Source organism: Delphinapterus leucas, chromosome 16, assembly GCF_059928025.1.
Source record: "Delphinapterus leucas isolate spDelLeu-1000000601 "Yukka" chromosome 16, BTC_Dleu_Yukka2, whole genome shotgun sequence".
In the NCBI taxonomy this organism is placed as follows: domain Eukaryota; kingdom Metazoa; phylum Chordata; class Mammalia; order Artiodactyla; family Monodontidae; genus Delphinapterus; species Delphinapterus leucas.
This window is the reverse complement of record NC_143144.1, coordinates 74695234-74714144: the sequence shown is the minus strand read 5'-3', so window position 1 is coordinate 74714144 and position 18911 is coordinate 74695234. Positions and strand designations below refer to the sequence as shown.

The 18911-nt window shown below is 38.6% G+C and overlaps 1 protein-coding gene across 4 annotated transcripts in view; it reads left to right on the top strand.

The window, feature by feature from the left end:
- FAM204A (family with sequence similarity 204 member A) overlaps positions 1-17648 on the top strand; it is a 31653-nt gene extending 14005 nt beyond the window's left edge. For all 4 annotated transcript variants that reach the window (XM_089898216.1, XM_089898215.1, XM_089898214.1 and 1 more), the window contains exons 6-8: positions 3586-3675; positions 17038-17144; positions 17447-17648. In XM_089898216.1, coding sequence (XP_089754342.1) covers positions 3586-3675; positions 17038-17144; positions 17447-17498 — 249 coding nt within the window. In that variant the 3' untranslated portion in view covers positions 17499-17648. The remainder of the gene's footprint in view (positions 1-3585; positions 3676-17037; positions 17145-17446) is intronic.
- Positions 17649-18911: the final 1263 nt, after the last annotated feature.

Sequence of the window (18911 nt, the reverse complement as noted above, 5' to 3'; positions counted from 1 at the left end):
AAGGGATTTGGGTGCTCTTCAAAACGAGGAAAGAAGTGATAGTGTTTGGAGCTGGGTAATGACATGGGATCTGCTTTAGGAAAACAGAAGACTAGTTTGACGAGGGTTGAAACCTTACAAACAAGAGGTGATGAGGCCCTGAGGAAGCCAGAAGGGAGACATGAGAAACACTACAAAAACAGAGTGAAAATAAGAGCCAGGGATCGGAGGCGTTGAATATAACGGAGGATTCTCTCCGGGGTGACTAGGGGTCACCCCTGAAGGAGAGTCGGGGCAGGAATTGATAAGCTTGCTTTTCCACATGATAAACATGGAAGACCCTGCCTCTGCAAGGCCTTCAACATGAAGATGACTAGCAAGCAGCTGGAGACACAGGTCTTAGTACAGGGGAGAGGTCAGGTGTTTTGAATTATTTAGAGATACAAAGCAGCTTATAAGAAGTAATTGAAGGCCTAGGATCGAGTATAATACTGAGGAGAGGGAAGAGTAAGAAGAAAAGGGGGCCAATCACAGAACCTTGAGGACTGCTATAATTAGGGGACAACAGGAGGAGATAAGGGGCATCAGAGGAGAGTTAAGATAGACATTTGGGGAGATAGTTTTAAGAATGAGGGATGTAGTTGACATAAGACATGATGGGAGGACAAATGGTATCATTTATGACTGTAGAGGGAGCAGTTTCAGAGGAATGATGAGGACAGAAGGAATAGAGAAGAATGGGGGATGACACGGGACGACTGATATACTGCTTTCGAGAGAGATGAAGTACCGACATAAGAAGAAATCATTTTGAGGGAGGTGAGCTGTGTCATCTCATCCAGCCCCTGGTCCAGATTGGGGAGGACAAGCTTATTTATAGGATGAAAGAAAGATGGAGAAAAGAGAGAGAGAGGAGAAAATTTAAAGAGAAGGGTTCTGGATAACATGTAAGCAGGTGGAATTATGATGAGCACAGGAGGTGGGATAAGTCTTGGGAAGAGAGATGATTCTTTCTTGGAGGCAATAAGGATGGAAGAACAGAGTAAGTGAGAAGCGGGTGAGAGGAAGATTATAGAAAGTACATACGTACCCTTGGTTATCCTCTTCCCTCTCTCCCACCACCTCAGCCTCTCATGAAGTAGGGGTAGAGTTATAATCTGCTGAAAAGGAAGGAGGTAGGGTTGAGGGTATTTGAAAAAATGAAAAAGACATGCAACAACTTCTTAAAGGAGTGTGGGAACTTTCAAGGGCAGAACTGAGAGCCCACCCAGCTGAGTTTGATAAAGAGCATTTAGTAAAGCCAGTGAATTGAGTCATTTGATTTTCTCTGACTTTGCTGGGACACCTAGATGTTAAAGTAGTGGAAACAAGTGGTTGGGAACAACCAAAACAAGATGTGATGTTGGAGAAAGTTGCTTAGTTGCCTAAGGTATTGCTTAGGTCAGTGGTTCTCAAACTTTAGCCTGGTTAGAATCAATGAATTTCTGGGCCCCAACCCCAGAGTTTCTGATTCAAATTTGCATTTTTAACAAGGTCTCAAGTAGTGCTAATGCTGCTGGTCCAGGCTCAGACTTTGAGAACTTTTGGCCTAGAGTCTAGTTTGGAAAGGTTAATCATGGGTTGCAGACCAGAGAGGCAGGATAGGAGACTCCAGGAAGGGGCTGAAGGACTGTGAGAATAAATATGATGGTGACACAGTATGGGGTTCCAAATGAAGACAAGGCCGGTTCACTGGCTCCGAGGACTTGGGGTAAGTGGAAGGACAGAATCTTGTGTTTAGAGAGAATCCTAGATTGTAAAGCTCTTACATGGCCTAGAGCAAGCGTATTCAAAGTATTGGGCTTCCAGGAAATAAAGAACTTGTGCCTGAGTGTAACTCAGTGTACTACTTCCTTCTTTGAGAAAGTCTTGTTGTCCCCATCCCATATCCTTCCTCCCCTGAAAAAGGTCAGCTAGACAAACCTGTGCGTAGTCATGTAATTGATTTGCACACTGGCAGAAGCTCAGTTCCTAGACTGGCATCACTCGCAGACCTGACCTGATACACAGACCACACTTGGAGAATCCCTGGCCTTGAGTATAGATTCTGGGGTGGGGTATTATTTAGCAGGCACTGAAAATGAAGGATGTTGGAAGAGTGAGTCCAGGACGTTGTTTGGACTATCAGGAGAAGAATTCTGCAGAAATACAAAAAAGAGAAATTTCTGGAGACTGGTGGATGATCACAGGACCAGAATGGGAAAAGGACAGTAGAGCAGCACGGCCTGGGCTCTGAGGCTCTGAGAGGCTGTGGAATGCCAGTCTCAGGCTCCAGTCGGGAGCAAGTAAAAGAAGCCTAATCATCCTCCAGGCCCTTGGGTTATCGCATGAGGGATCGTGAGAAGGAACAGTCTTCACTTCAGCGTAGACATCAGTGACAACCTTGCTGGTCTTTGTTTCCAAAAATCGTTTTAGGCAGATTTTGTATGGGTATTTTTAAAATCTTGTTTCAATAAAGGCTACATGGGAGCAAAGTTTCTCTTAGTTGACTGGTATAATCAAGCAGTATACTGCTGGAAGAGACATGCCCTGGACTTCTTTTATTAGGTCAGGGAGGGAGAAGTCCATTAACTGAAAATGTGGAAGATACACTAGATAAGCCATCGTTGGGATAAAATTTTCTTCTAAGAAGCATATATTAGACTATTTTTAAAAAGTTATATTTTCTTTAGTAACTATTTCCATAAGCTAAAACTCAGTTATTTAACTCTAAGAAGCATCTTTCCATAAAGTATGATGTATCCTACACAGCCTGTTTGGTGATCCCATGAAAATTTTCATTGTGATTTCCTGAAGTATCTTCAACTAGTAAATAACATTTCCATAGGAAAGTACAATCATTCTTATATATAACTTTCTTCCCATGTTTAATATCCAACTTAGTACCCATCCCATCATCAGAGACTAGGAGGGGCTGTTGAATGAAAGTCTCAAGTTACAGGAATAGGCCATAGTGAAAAGAGGCAGAGGAAAATGGTGGTTTAGAATACAGGCTCTGGGCAAACCTAGATTCATGTGATGGTGGCTTTAACATTTACAGACGCTGTGACCTTGGCCAAATTAGTGAGTCTAAGTTTCTGTTTCTCCATGTTCAAAACAGACGCTGTGACCTTGGCCAAATTAGTGAGTCTAAGCTTCTGTTTCTCCATGTTCAAAACAGGATAACGGTATAATTTCATTGAGTTGTTATGTGGATTAAATGAGCTTTCTTATAGTACTAAGCACAGGGTGTACCACATAATAAGCATGCCATAATTTCTAACTTATTATCATTAGCATTATATTGTTATTAAGGGAAAACGTAGTCCTTAGGGTCACAGAAGTTTGGATTTGCATCTCCTTTTTCTTAGTTCAAGAAATGATCTGACCTTGGCTAAGTTATTTAATACCTCTGAACCACCTTCTCATCAGTAAATGGGAGTGGTACCAACTACCGTATACGATCATTGTGAAAATTAAGTAGTCTAAATATGTAATGTGTTTGGTGTGGTCCTGTGACGTCGTCTTTACTAGCAAATGTTTGCCTTTCTTTCTTGCCTCTAACTTTTAGGTTTCTTTTCTTTCTAGTCGGGCCTTGAAAAGAGCATAGACCAGGCTGTGGAAGAGTGGAACATTGAGAAGGCTGAGGAGCTCAGCAATCAGCTAGCTACTCGAGAGGTGAGTCAGCCCAACTTATGACACTCTTCTGTGCTTCCAGATCTTCTAAAATGAGCGTATGTTCTTTCTGTGATCATGGGTAAGTTCAGTATTCAAATATTTGACCTAAGATTTTCCTTTCTGTCCGTTTTCTTCCCTCTTAAATCCACCTTTTATTTCGAAATGCTGGGTTTTATTTTTGTCTTTAATGTTATTAAATTATTCTGATCTAAATCTTGTGCTGGAAATAATCCATGATTAATATTCAACCCCTAGATTTCATCTAGTTCAGAGAGCTTTTTGCCAGTTATGATTAAAAGGCTAGCTTTCTTTTTCCATTTGCATCTTTAACTCAGTTTAACTCTCCCTGAGGGCAGCCGTGTGTTCTAATGTCACATCTCTCAACATGTTCCTAACCCTTGCTCCCCAGAATGCTTTCTTACTGCATATTCTAAGTAGTTGCCTCAACCCTAAAGAATTTTCAGCCTTTTTTTTAAAACCTATAGTCTATAGTATAAAACTAGTAGGTTTATTGAATATTCTTTTTCCAAGTACCAAGGCATCAGAAGGTTCTCACTTGCACCCTCTGGGAGGAATATTCCTCCAATTAGGAATGACTGCCAGGTATCGCTAGGTAAAGTCACACATAAAGAGCTCATAATTGGCATATGTTTTTTTGTCGTTGTTTTGTAAATCTTTTTTGTCCTAGTTTCTAGGAAGAAAGCTCTATCAAAGCTTTCTTTTTTAATATATCCCTACCTTCTTTGCCTCATTCTTAAACTGTAACTACTCCATGGTGTTTAATTACATAGAGGATATCATCGGTCACCTGTGTAAACTCTTGGCACATGCACTGATCTTTCTTATTCACATTTTTGTGAACATTTTTTCTAAACTAAGACTAGTGGTGAAATTACTATTTCAGTAAATTCTTCTATGGAAACACCATTCCACTCTTACATCTGCTGATGTCAAAACATCTACCATTGGTGGCTGTATGTTGGCTTGTTTGTTTTCTCTTTTTGGTTGCTGGCCACAAGTATCTTTTGGGATTTATACTTTCATGTAGGGGAGAAAACCAGTTCAGAAGCAAGGCTTAGGGATTCACAGGTTGTCTTTTTTTTCCCCCTAAGCCTTAAAGTCAGTTGTCACATTAGATATTGATACTTCCATTTATAATGTTTATGTATATGTATGTGCATTTATTAATGGCTAATCTAAAGAAAATTAGTAAGCTGTGAGCTTGAGTTTGGGACCTAGGTAAGAAGCAGCATAAATGGCAGTTATGTGGCCTTTCAAAAATGTGAGATTTTAAAAAAGGGTTTTTTTTTTTTTTTTGGTAAGATTCATTCATCCCTCCTAGCCTATGATATTCTTGTGCTTTCAGTTTGAAAATTGCTCTTTTCATCTTTAAAATAACCATATTTTGATTTCATTGATTATAGCATTCATTGAGTATAATAGCATTTTATTATTCTCTTTCCAAGTAGAAAGATTCAGGTATTACATTTGAATGCAGTGAATTTGATGGTGTGTTGAATGGTACCACAAACTCAGTAGGATTTCAGTGTTAGCTGTTAGTCATTGTAGTGGCTTCTTCAGTCACTAAGTTTCCTCAGATCTTTGCCTTGCTAAAGGAAGAAAGAGTAATGCCAGCCCTGGTCTATAACGTTAGAATGTGGGCTGCCCGTGTTCCATCCATGGCTGGCTATTTTTCTTTTTGTCTTCTTTCTGTTTTTTAGCACCCATACCAGAGGCCAGGGGAATTCAGAGAGAAGCATTTACTTTACTGCAGCACTGTGTTCCTTTTAGGTAAAGTTAGTAATGCTAAAATTTTAAGAGTTGAACACTTTGATTTTTTTAAAAAAAATCTTTTATCTTGAAATAATTTCAAACTTTCAGAAAGTTGCAAAATTTGCAAAATGTTAACAGTTAACATTTGCTTTACCATTCTTTCTAATTTATGTACCTTATTTAGATTTATCAAATATGTCACTGATTTCCTTTATAGCAAAAGAAAATTTTCTTTTTTCTGGTCATGTCTTTTTAGTCTTTAATCTGGAATGTTTCCTCAGTCTGTCTTTGTTTCTCAGGACCTTAGTATTTTTGGAGAGTAGAGGCCACTTATGTTGTAGGATGCCCCTCAGTTTTTGTTTGTCTGATGCTTCCTCATGATTAGATTCAGGTTATGCATTTTTTGGCAGGAAGATGACAGAAATGATACTGCGTCCTTCTCAGTGCAAGATATCAGGAGGCATGTGATATCTATTTGTCCAATTTATTGCTTATGTTCCTTTGATTATTTGGGTAAGGTGGTGTCTCCAGGTTTCCCCTCTATAACGTTACTGTTCTTCCCTATATAATTATGAGTATCGTATGGAGAGGTGGGAGATGATTTGAGACTGTAAATATGCTTTTCCTCACTGTTCTTTACTTGCTAGTTTTAGTATTCACTGCTGATTGTTTTCCTGCTCAAGGCAATTATTGTTACAGTAAGATCTTGAAAACATTATTTGATTGTACTTTTCACCTTTACCTGGCAAATCAGATCTAAAATGTGCCTTCAGTGAGATACCGGATTCTAGAATCTTTTATGTATCTATACTAAATCTCTCAGTAACCTGGTCAATTGGGAATTGGATACAGTTTCCCTAAGTGATGCGCTGGGAGGGCTGGGGTTGCAGTGGCCTTGTGTCCACCAGGGTTGCATGTTCACTCCCTCCTTGTCTGCCTTATCAGTGGCCACGCGTGAGCTCTCCTTTCCCTGCCGCGGGAAGCTGCTTGTCAGAGGGAACAGAAGTAGTGCCTCCGAGGCCTCAGAAATCTGTGTTTCCTTTGAGAATATTAAGTTTCTGTGTTTTGTTTTGTCAGACTGCTATTTTAGAAATGGGAATTGCATAATACTGGCCAGGTATTTTCCATTTTAAGAGTTATTTCCTGTCACACTTCATAACATATGAATGAGATTGCTTTAGGAATTTATACTATTTTTAGCACTTGTAAGGATAGTAAACATTTTCCCCAAGTGTTATTTTTACTTCCATACAAGTATAATGCTTTGTTCTAGTAAAAGAAATTTATATAGTGTGGGGTTAAAGAATTCTGATTAAAAGGAAAAACAATAATTTGGGCCCTATTCTTTTACTTGTATAAGTGGAAAAACATCTGGAAAGTTTTTGCTGGTCAGACACAGACATTGGAGAGATACTGATGCCGTGTTAATTAAACACCCACGAAGAATACCTAAAGTAATCAAGATGGAATTCTTGAATGAATAGTTTAGTTTGAGGTTTAGTTTCTCATGTTTATCTCCTTGGTGCGAATCACTGTGGATATGAAAGATGGGATTTTGCAAAGTAAGTAATTGTGAGTTTGGGGCAGAAACCCTTTATGAATTAAATGTATATGTGCATGGTAGGTGTCCTTTTGGAAATCAGGTATATGGGTTTTTAATCAGTACCGTTTTCTTTTTTTAAGAAGCAGTGACTGGGACTTGCTGATAAAGCCTTTGCTCAGAGGCACAGACCCCAGAGTTCTTAAAGCCTTTTCCAACCATAATAAGTGAAACTAATTTTCGATGTTTAACATTTATAAGCCTGTGAAACCAATAGGGCGGCATCAGTATTGAGAAAAATGAAGCCAAAAGAAGAGCCATGTCTGAGAATGGGCCTTGAAAACAGTTCCTCAAAACAGGGCAAAACAAAACAGAACAAACTGGCATGCCAGAACAAAGCTGTCAGTGCACTAGCATTATGACACAGCAAGCACATATTTTTCCAGAATCATATTCCCTTAAATTAATTATGACGTTAAAGATGTATTTAATCTGGTTTGGGGGAGGGCTTAAGTTCACATGTTGGAAACCTAGATTGTGCTATCAAGTTTGGTTTTGCCGTGTAGTAATGTGGTCGCTTTGGGACTGTCCCTCCTGTTGATTAAATCCTTCTTTGTTGTTAACAATCTTGGAGGAGAGCTAAAGTGGAAAAGTCCTGTTGATTAAATCCTTCTTTGTTGTTAACAATCTTGGAGGAGAGCTAAAGTGGAAAAGTACACTTGGGTTTGTGTCATACTGATGAAACTGTTCTAATTTGAAAACAAAAGTTCTTTTTTTAAACAATACTATTTATATATATATATCATACGTGTACATTCACACACGCACATGTACACAGGTGTTTGAGCACATTTGTAGCTTGTTAACCTCAGGCCTGAATTGGAAGGACATTCCATTCATTGATAGTGATCCTCGAAAATGCCATCCTTTGGTACTTGCCTTTTCTGGCACACCATCTTTGTTACAATCCAGATCATACCAATTTGTAGAAACCAGGAGAAACAAGTCTCTCAAAATTAAGTGCTAAAGCCTAGATTTAATAAAGTAAGCTGCACTTCAGCTGAATCTCCCATTTTGGAAAGAGAATTTTTCTCTAGGCGTCTTCGTGGTAGCCTGCTGTAGATAAAAACCAGCGTGGTTTGGCAGCAGTGAGTTTCTCCCATCGAATGAGTCACACCTACGTTAGCTACATCTATTGCTTTCAATTATAGCTGTACAACGTCAGGGCAGAAATGAGCGGGGAAGGGAGGTGGCCTGTGAATTTGGTTTGCGCTTTGTATACCTCATGCCCTTAAAGGTTGCCTTTTCTGTAAGTGACTCAAATAGGATGGCCTTCGGCAGCACCAGCTAAACTTAATTCCTTGAAAACATCAGTACATACTTCATGTTGTAATGTTATAACCATTTCGTATAACTTAGAGTAGTCATTAAAAAAATAATTTGCAAGGTTTTAATATTCACATCTGAGATATTTTGGTTATAATCTGCTACCGTCTTTGCTAAGGCCAAAACCTTTCAGTTTGGAGTAATGAATAAAATGTTTCACATTTTAAAGCTCTTTTGCTGCAACTTCTGGATGGAGGCCTAAGGCAATGACTTCAGCCTTTAGTGCTGTTAAGTATAGTATTTATTTAGAACCTAACCAAGGTATCACAAGTATAAAATGATTTTAAAAAAGTATCTCACTTTCATAGTATTTTTATATAGATAAATATTACATTGGCAATATGAATTAAACTGAGAATTTAATTTTAACTTTATTAAATTTATTAAATAGACTACCTAGATTTTTGGATTCCAAACATAAGTAAACTTAATAATGTTGAAATGTAATAGTTTGTTAATATTTAAATAACAAAGGTAGGAGTGGCCTTTTTAGAAACTAATGTTTGAATTGATTGAGTTGTATTCTTTCCTAGCTCAATATATTAAATACTCTCTAAATTTGGGCAGATTATTAATTTGTTGCCTAAGTTCTATTTTTAGAGCCATTTCCTAGAAAATCTGAAGGCATTCTCATTGGAGAGGGATATATACACACACACACACACACATTTGAGGAGATAGCATCTGTATTTTATGTTAACATGTGAGAAGTGGTCCTTTCTCAGAAATATTTCAGATGCTACAGCACTTGGCCCTAGCATTCAGAACTTTTCCAGTACCGTTCCTTGTTAGGCTTTAGCTTCCCTGGGAGGATTCTGGCTACAATTCACCCTTTTCATTTTGGTTATTAATTTTATGTCGATGTACATGCTGTGTTGTCTGATGGAATAAGAGCTTGAATTCACTGCCCGCCCCCGCCGCACGCAAAAAAGAAAAACACCCTGCCCCAAATAGTACAATTTTGACAGATTTATCCATCAAAAAGTACCTGGAGCATTCTCACATCTAGAGTTCAGAATTGAAACATTTGTTTACATTTTTGAGATAGAGATGCTGCCAAACTTGATCAGTTTGAAGTTACTTCTCATCAGTGCTGTTTTCAGAGCTTCGATATTTTAGGAAAGGTGTTTGCATCACATACAAAAAAAAGACTAAATTGAAAGACATTATAGTGAAGCAAGTCTTGTGGTTCTAAACTCTTTATTCTGTATTCCAGAGAGCAAAATTATTTTCTTCCTGTTTTTGTGACTACTTTTAGAACTATCTTAACAGCCGTGATTGCAAAGGTAAAATGATTTGTTCAGGTATGAAGCTGAACGTGTATTCCAATTAGCTATTGTAAGAATTTATCATTAGAACCCATGAAGGCTGGCAGGTGCTTTCTATTTTCTTAATTATTGTGTTTTCTAGCCACTGAAGGTAAGGTAAACAAAGTAAAAATGCTTTAAATAGTACTCATTTGTACATATTAAGAGTTTAAAATTAAATATCTCCATTTCAACATTTTATTTTTACAGAAAGGAGATTTCCTTTTTTGCTAGTACCAGGGGTGTATATGAAGAATATATTATTTCATACAAAGTCATCTAATGCCTGCAAACTCTGGCAAAATTTGTTTTATGCCCCTATTTGAAATTTTCCTAACGCTGACTTCCATCCCTTACTTTTTCTTTCTTTCTTTATTTTTCTCTTTCCAGTTAGCAGAGTGTAGGACCAGTTTCTTTGTGGTATATTTCACTGATTAGCATTGGGAGAGAATCTAGGACACTAGGGAGAGAAAGCCCTCACTGAACAGGCTCTTGCTAGTTGGCAGTGATCAGCCACCTGGGGAAGCCGGCTGCGCTCTGCCTGCCGCGGAGGGAGGGGTGTGTGCTCCCATTTAGGATCATCTAGAACTGACTCACTTTCATTAACTTTGGTCATTTCTCAGTGGTTTTTTAATTTAGATGTTCCTCTGTGTGTCATTTTGTAGTCTGTGCATAGTATGCGGGACCTTTAAATGGTGATTTTAATTCTTTGAAGCCTTGTTCTCCTTAGTTCTTAAAAGTAACTCAGTTATTTCATATAGATGAACAATTAGCACATCGTATGGAAAATCAGCTATGCCTATCCAGGTGAGGGAAGGCCTAGTTGAATTCCTTTACGTGGAACCTAAAGATACGTTCTTTCCTATAAAAAATGGTGTACATCCTTGAAGTCGGAGCATTTTAGAAATGCTCCGACTTCAAGAGAAAAATAAAAATGGTACCGAGGGATGGGTTTTCCTCTCAGGCTTCTAGGTGTGCTTTTTAGATCTCATTGCACTGAGGACATTTTCTTTTAACCCCTGGGGTATGATTGGGTGATCACCTAGAATGGTGTTCCTTATACTCTCTTTTAATTATGTTTATCTGTGCTTTTAACAAACCTTAAAAAAAAAATTCAGATGTTACAAGTCTAATTAAAGAGACAGACAAAGCACAGTTTATACTGTAGATTTTTTTCTGCAGTTCAATTAATCAGCATGTTTTCTCTTTTAATTAAAACCATTTTAGTAAATTAAAGCCCACAGCAAAACACATATATAATTTGTTTGTAATTAGCTCTTAATTGGTGGTAGTTGAAGCTTAGCACCCATGGTTTCTTTCTTCATGATTGCCATTTTATTAGCAGCCAGTCATTAATTAATCTTTTTCTAATTAGCTTATAAAACTGTTGATGGCACATTATTGTAAATGTGATTTTAAGTTCAAAGCTTGTTAATAAGCTTTCTTACTTAGAAGAACAGAGATAAAGAAATTGCTGAAAACAGTACTACAGTTCTTTAAAAAAACTGTCTTTCTGATGGGGACTGTGTAAAGCATCTAACAGCTTATGGTTAATTTTTTAATGCTTTTTTCCCTTATGAATGGAATAAGTTGCTTGAATATAAATGTCTCTATCCGGGAGTGATTTCAACAGTATAACATCTTTTCTCCCTGCTTTGGAATACTGTAATCTACATATAATTTGAAGCCTTAACAGTCATCATTAAACCAGGTGTTACATAAACTATTCCGCTATGAAACCAGAGTTGAGGATATGAATCAAAGTCTATCTTCTCATACCTCATGGACCAAATACAAAATTTTTTTATAAATTGCAAGGTGAATCACATACACACACACACATATGTAATATGTCTATACAAATATATCTTATAATGTATTTTAAAAACAGGGTTTGTTGGGTTATGCTTTGAAATAAAAGCCATTTGGATTTAACTGATAATGAAGTTGTAGGTATAAAAATAAATAATAGGTGTTTGTACAGTTGTGTACACAACATAGATGTAAGTAGTACACAAACATGCAAACCTGTGTGTGCACATTTTAAGATGACAGTGAAATTGGGCTGTTTCCTCTAACAGAGAGAAAAAGACTTGATTTACAGTCAGTGTTTAAATGCCTGGATATGGCAGAGCTTATTTGCTGTCCTCAGAGCTTTGGCATCTCAGGTATGACCGTGGAGAGAAAGGTACCAATCCGAGTGGAGACATCCTGAATCTACTATAGCACCTGCCATGTGAAATTGTGGTTTGAGTGAAATACATTAGCCACATCATCTTCTTTATTGAAATATACTAGCGATTTCATAAAACTCCTTAACTGCATGGTGTTCTGAGCTGTTAATATTTTTGCAAAGTTTTGAAAGTTACTAAAAAAAAAAAAATAAAGCATCATCAGTCCTTGGAAGTGCTTTTTCTTCTTTGCTTTTTGAACTTTGCATGTTATTTCAACTTTGGCTATTTCTCTGCTTGTTTCTAAGAAGGCATTTTGTGATGCCATGCAGGAGACACTAGAAAGGGATAGCTGACAAGGAAAAAATTAAAAATTGGATAAAAAGTAAATGAATAATGTCATATTACCAAAAAGATGAGAGGCTAATTTGTGCCGACTTTTTGCTAATTTTGTTCAAGCCTCAAAATGAGGAGCTGTCACCCGTTCTGTGTAGCACTGATGACAGTGCCAATGATCCATGAAATAAGCTGCCGCTGGCTTTGTTCTGATAAGAATGAACAAATCTGCACAATGTTCGGCTCCCAGAATCTCATTTTCATACTTGCATGCAGGCGAAAAGAAATAAGCTGTTTGCAGGCTTGATTAATCAGACATTGGAGGGGTTTTTGTCTCTTTGATCTCTTTCGTCTCCTAGGTAACTTGCTTGACATTAATGTTGAGCTCGAGTAAAGACAATCATGAATTGTCGACCAAACTGATATAGAAATTAAAGACCTTAACACTTTAAGTGCTCCAGTAATGGTTCCGCTTTACTTCAGAAAACATCTGTTTTCATTTAATTAAAGAACAAAAGAGAATGGCATAAATATTTTTTCATAGAGACCTATTATTCCATCAAAAGTTAAAGTATGATAATTGGTATTTTTAAATAAGTGCCTTGAAAGTGTTCAGAAGGGAGGAAAACTTCATAAATCTGTTACAAGCTAGTAATTCAAAGATGAGTAAAGTATTTTATGAAATGGATAAGAAGTTTACAGTGATGCTAGATTAAGCTGTTTGAATCAGATGCTTCAAATGATTACCGGCAAACTTCAGTAGGGCAAGGTTTAGTGAGAAAAATGAACTTTATTTTGCGAGTTTGTCTTTTAAAAATCTCTACTGTGTTACAAGATGTGCCATTATATCTATTTTACAACCCAATATGATTTACGCATGCTAAACCTGTAAAATTGAAAGGAATTAAAAAAATGTCGCCGGGTGCATTTGCTTGAGGTTATGCAGACGCTTTTACAAATCTTCCAAGTGGCTGTAAAGATGAATGCCTCAAGGGTCCAGCCAGGGCCCTGCTTTTCCAACCAGCTAAAGCCCTTATCTTAAATCCAAGCAAAGTACCATTAATCTTTTTGAAAGACCTTTTATGGCTTTTAATATATCCCAAATTAGAACATTTTACACCCTTGGTTCCTGAAATATGGTGATAAAAAGCCTTTAGAGCTTAATTTTCCTTACCGTTTGCTCTGACCAATTTGCAGTTCTTTGTGATAATGTTTAGACACCTTAATTAAAATGCAGCAAAATATTGGATGTTCTATATGGAAAATGCTGATACTTTGGCTACACATACAAGAAATTGTGTATATATTTTTGTTTGGTTAAAAAAATTTCTTCCCACATTGTGTTGCTATAGTTATCTGATGACCTGAAACAGTTTTTTAATATAAAAACCATTGACCAAGCTTTTGTGATGTTTACATTGGGCACGAAGATGCATTTTTCTTTTTAGAGAAGCAGAAGGGGGATTCTTGTGGGCCTATATTGTTTGTTTGTAATACGGAAACATAGCACGGTATTCTTTTATCTTCTGGAACTTGGGCTGGTCATCTTGCCTGAGAAAACATGTTTCTTCTCAACTGTGTCTTCTATAGAAGATCTCATGATCCTTTCATATTTCCAAATATTTCCATTCTTTTTACTTTCTCCACAGGAATAAGTGAAACATTCATTTTAAGCATGGGAAGGACACAACATTGATAAGACTTTTCATCATCATTACAAGCTAAAAGATTCTTTCTGTAAAATGCATTAGACCAGGCTTGTTTAATGTTCATCAGTTAAAGAACATTTCATTGAAACCAACCCCAGGCAAAATACAGTTAGAAAATATACCTTTCCTACAAACAGGCCTGCTTGAACGTATGGCCTACGTACCTAATCATTTACTATATTTAATTAGTCTACAAAGCGATGGAGCCCTCTCATGTAAATACATGTTTCTTACATTGTAATGAATGCTTTTTAACAAGTTTATGCTATGTCTTCTGTGGCATATGTGCTCTCAGTCTTTACTGTGATGCTGATTGTGCTGGGTTTGTCCTTCGTGTTGCTAGAAAACTAAAATCTTTTACATTATAAGAGTATATGACCATGTTGAAGAGGCCCCATTTAAATCACATGACCACGGTCAGTGTCCAGACACACTGAGATGCTCTTTGGTTTGTCTATCCCCAAACCAGAAAATCCATACTGGGAAATTTCAATAAGCTAAAACTGTAAGCTGCGTCTTAATTTACAACAGTTTTAGGAAATAATTTTGTCACGGGGTCAATGGTACATGGCAAATATAGTTCAGGTCATTTTTGTTTCATGCTCAAAAGTATAGGCTCAATTTAAATATAAGATAAACTAGGTGAGTGGAACTTTAGTTAGGGAGTGATCCTGGCAAAACTATATCATATTTCAAATTTGCATATGCTATCTAAAACATAGGAATATAATTAGATAGGCAAATACTGAGTTCTGTGTTTTATCTTTTGGAGGTGGGGGCCAGAGAGGAGACTAAATATCCCACATGAATGTGGAGAGACCCAGCGTACCTCTTAAACCCAGGTGGCAAGCTGCATGTTATGACAGTAGACAGTTCCTTAGGTGCATTTAGTGTTCCCCTGATGTCCCCCAGCACCCCTGTGGCCAGCCGCCTCGCAGCCAGGTGGAATTGTGAGTAGTTCTGACCAGACGGCTTTGAGCAGAAACGCTGTGTGTCGCTTCTGGACTAAAGCATTAAAGAGCCAGTGTGAGACCCTCTGGCCGTCTCTAACTCTGCCACAGCGCCTTGAAAGCCACGTGCTGAGATGCTGGCACCACAAGATGGAGAGACCTGCCAGTCCACAGCTGACATTAAGTGAAACACGAAATAAAAGCTCAGCCACTGAGATTTGGGGGTTTGTTTGTTACTGCAGTTTTGACTAGCCTAACCAGACAGGAGTAACTTGATGTTTTTACATTTATGACAAGTGAATGGTGTTTCAGTTGATAGGAAATCCATCTTCGTGATAAGTGATTCCAGAGCTTTCTTCCAGAGCTTCGTTTTCCCCTTAGATGATGATGCTACAGCCCTTTGATTCTTAACCTTTTTTATAGTTGACTTATATGAATTTTTCTGTAATAAAGAACTGGAAATGAAAAGAGAGCCAAAAGAACAGGTCCGGGATTGAAGCAGTCAGATGTAACTGGCAACCCCTTCTCCCCAGCTGCCCACCCCCCCCCGCCCCCCCGCCTGCCCCCGAAGCCCTCTTTATAACAGCTGTATCTGCAGCGCCTGCAACGGTGCCTGGCAAAATAATGCATTTGTGCCCTCGTGATATTGGTTGAATGAATGTCGTCCTTGTGAAAAAAGATGCTGCTGCTAGTGTTGGCTTGAGTGTCAGGAAGGCTCCGAGTTGGTCTGCTTTCCCAGGTGGGCTCACAGCCACAATCGACCCTCCTTCCTTCAGTGACTTTCCTTTTGGTGTCGACTACCTCAGCACGCCGGCTTGATTGTCATATTGCTTCCATTTACTTACCTTCTTTATGTGTATTCTTTCCTAGACTGAAAAATCAGATCTGTTTTTGTTCTCATTTATAAACCCCGGTCAGTGCTTGATGACTGCTTGTTTGTTTCATTCTAAAGGAAACTGTTCTCCAAGATGAGCTGAAAGGAGTGTCGGGCATGTCAAACCTCACTTTCCTAAGTCGGCTTCTCTCCTTACACACGAGCCCCTGACCGCCTGCCTTGCCTCACTGTTGGCCAGTAGGTCCCTAAACCTTGGGCTGTAATACTTTGACTTGAGAGTAGCTTCTGGGTCCTTGCCTCTTGTCCACAAGTCTGCTGGCTACTGAAATGCAGTAGGCTGTGTACAGAGAGAGAAAAGGAAAGAAATAACCAGGAAGAGATTTTTAGGCTTTGTTGTTTAACCTGGGCTCTTAACAGATACTTTTGAGCCATCCATATAGCTGGGCGTTTTTAAAATCAAAGCCCACCAAAACTAGGGGATTACCGTGCCTGTCCTGGAGACGCTCGCCGAGGAACAGCTCTGTGGTCAGAGAGCTGTACCATGGGTTATGGCACAGAAGCTGAAGGGCTAGAGAAATAAAGAAATAAAGACTTTGTTGGGTTGAGTTAGAGACGACTTCCGGGGGTGGGGCTGAGAGGAGGCTTTGTTCTGCTTCAACCTTCGAGCACTGGGGCAGATGGGTGTAAGGGGGGAGCATGCACGCACGGGGGACTGGCAGAGGGAACACTTCGGTACTGTGGTCCTGGTGCCCCGCCTCTTTGCCTCTTGGCACCCCTTGTACTCCTTTTTCTATCAGTGAGTGACAAGCTATTGCCCATCACACAAACTGTTTATGAAGTAGTAATTAGCTTTCCTGTGTTTTATTAATCACATCTATGACTGCCAATCTGAGCTTCTGATTAGCGTGAGATAACGGGTACACCCATACTGAGTTTCTGTAATTCTAGCCCAGAGCAAAGAAACTGGATGTCTCTGTCAGCCTGTGCAGCCTTATCGGGGTAAATTCCTGTCTGGCCTACTGAAATGCTGAAAGCGCTTCAAGATCTTCATCCACAGCCCTCGTGGACCCTCGACGGGCCTTAGTGTGGGAAGGAGTTCCATCTGGGAGACTGGGAGGCTGGTACAGCTGGGATAAAGGTCTGTGGGAGGTTAGGAGAATAGGGGCTAGCTACATCTTTGCATTTGTTGTAATTCGGTGGTTTTGGGGGCCGAGCATAAGAATTTCTATTCTTAGCATGTCTAAAGCAACGCTGACATGGGTTTCATACCCACAAATTCTCGAGTATTTGTATCGCTGTAATTCTTGTATCAGCTAGAATATTTATTTTCACTTTTCCTCCTGTGTGATTCTTAGCTTGGTGTAAAAATTGCCAAAGCGATTGCCTGCCACAACTTTGTAAAAGCCAAAAAGGATGCTGAAAATTCACAGGTTGCTCGAAAAAAGAAGAAACTTGCCTGGGGGTGAGTTCAAGATTTTTTAAATTAGTAATTCTGCTAAATTCATAGGAATTACAGAAATCCTGTGATATATTTGGTGAATCCAGTTTGTGTGTAATTGTTATTCATTTTATTCTTTGTATCTTTGCTGAATGTTTATCAGATTATAAATATGGAGGCATTTCTTCCTCCTGTTCGATGTTTGTTTTGTAATTGATGGAGTATGTGAAAACTTTTAAAGTTTATTTTACTTTGGCGCTTAGTAAACATGTTACTTCAGGAAAGTATTTAGAAATAAATTGGGATTTTCATATTCTTCATTTTAGGTTTGAAGCAAAGAAGAGGTGGGAAACCAAAAGCAACATGGGATATATGTGACTTGCCAGAGTTCTTCAAGACCTTTGGGACTTCACTTGAGTCTTCAGTTGCTTAATTTACTGAAAAGATTTTCCTGTTCATGTTAACTATGTTGGGAAATTGATGGAAATAGAAAAAAATAAGCATAAACTTTGGAAGTTGATTATCAAATCTTTTTTCAGTCTTTTTCTAAAGAGCTCATCCTGCTGAAGTGAATGAAATGGAGCATTCTGTTATTTGTACAAGAAATCTAAGCATACATACAGGAAAAAAAAAAGATAGGATTTTATTTATTTATTTATATAGACCTCCAGTATAAAATCAATTTTACTTTTCATCCACTTGGTGTAGCATAGCCAATGAGCTCCTTGTACTTTCTTATCTGTACTCGGTGTAACTGCACTTATTCTGGAGCTGTGTTTTTAAGATTGGCATTTGTTTATAATGGATTAGTCATAAGCGCAAGAAAGATACTGTCTTCACAAATGACTTTATCTTAATGTTATAAAAGTAATTATTGGTTCTTTATTGGAGACAGTAGAGTTGATATTTCACAGTCACATAATAAAAGCAATTGATTAATTTTTGTGTACCTTCAGATTAAATATCACAGTTTTTAAAAAGGACAGAATGTAGTATTTAGAGGATGATTTAAATTCAAGTTCTCTGCCTGGAAGTGTCTTCCTAAATCTCTCTCTCAGCCATGTCGTTCTTTAAATTATGAGATAGTTCTTAGAAGAGAAATTGGTATAATAGTATTAGACAGTTATAACTCAAGACAGTGTAACTCTGAACCTTCTAAGAACAAACATGGTTTGATTATTTTTTCTCCTCTTCCCCATCACTCCTGGAGAGACTGAGTGAATGAATGAGGATAACGGGGATTGGTGCCCTGGGAAGTGGTTTTCACTGAAAGTGTGTTTCGTAGTCCAAACTAGAAGGGGCTTTGAGGAATTGTCACAAGCTGATGGACAAGACCACAGCTGGATGTTGTGATCTGGGGGTAGGCCTAGGTATTTTGGCACCTCCTCTTGGTGCCCAGTGGAGGTGAAGGACTGCTTATTGTGGCTTTCATCAAGTCTCTTCCCTTCTTCAGCCTTCATCAGAGGTGTCTGCTGTCCGACACAGACTTTCTCTAGGTTGATAATATAAATTCAGGAACATAGAAAATGAGTCATGATGATATTAGTAGTAGTATTATTTTGTTATTTTTATTTTATTTTATTTTATTTTTCTTTGCGGTACGCGGGCCTCTCACTGCTGGGGCCTCTCCCGTTGCGGAGCACAGGCTCCGGATGCGCAGGCTCGGCGGCCATGGCTCACGGGCCCAGCCGCTCCGCGGCATGTGGGATCTTCCCGGACCGGGGCACGAGCCCGCGTCCCCTGCATCGGCAGGCGGACTCTCAACCACTGCGCCACCAGGGAAGCCCGATT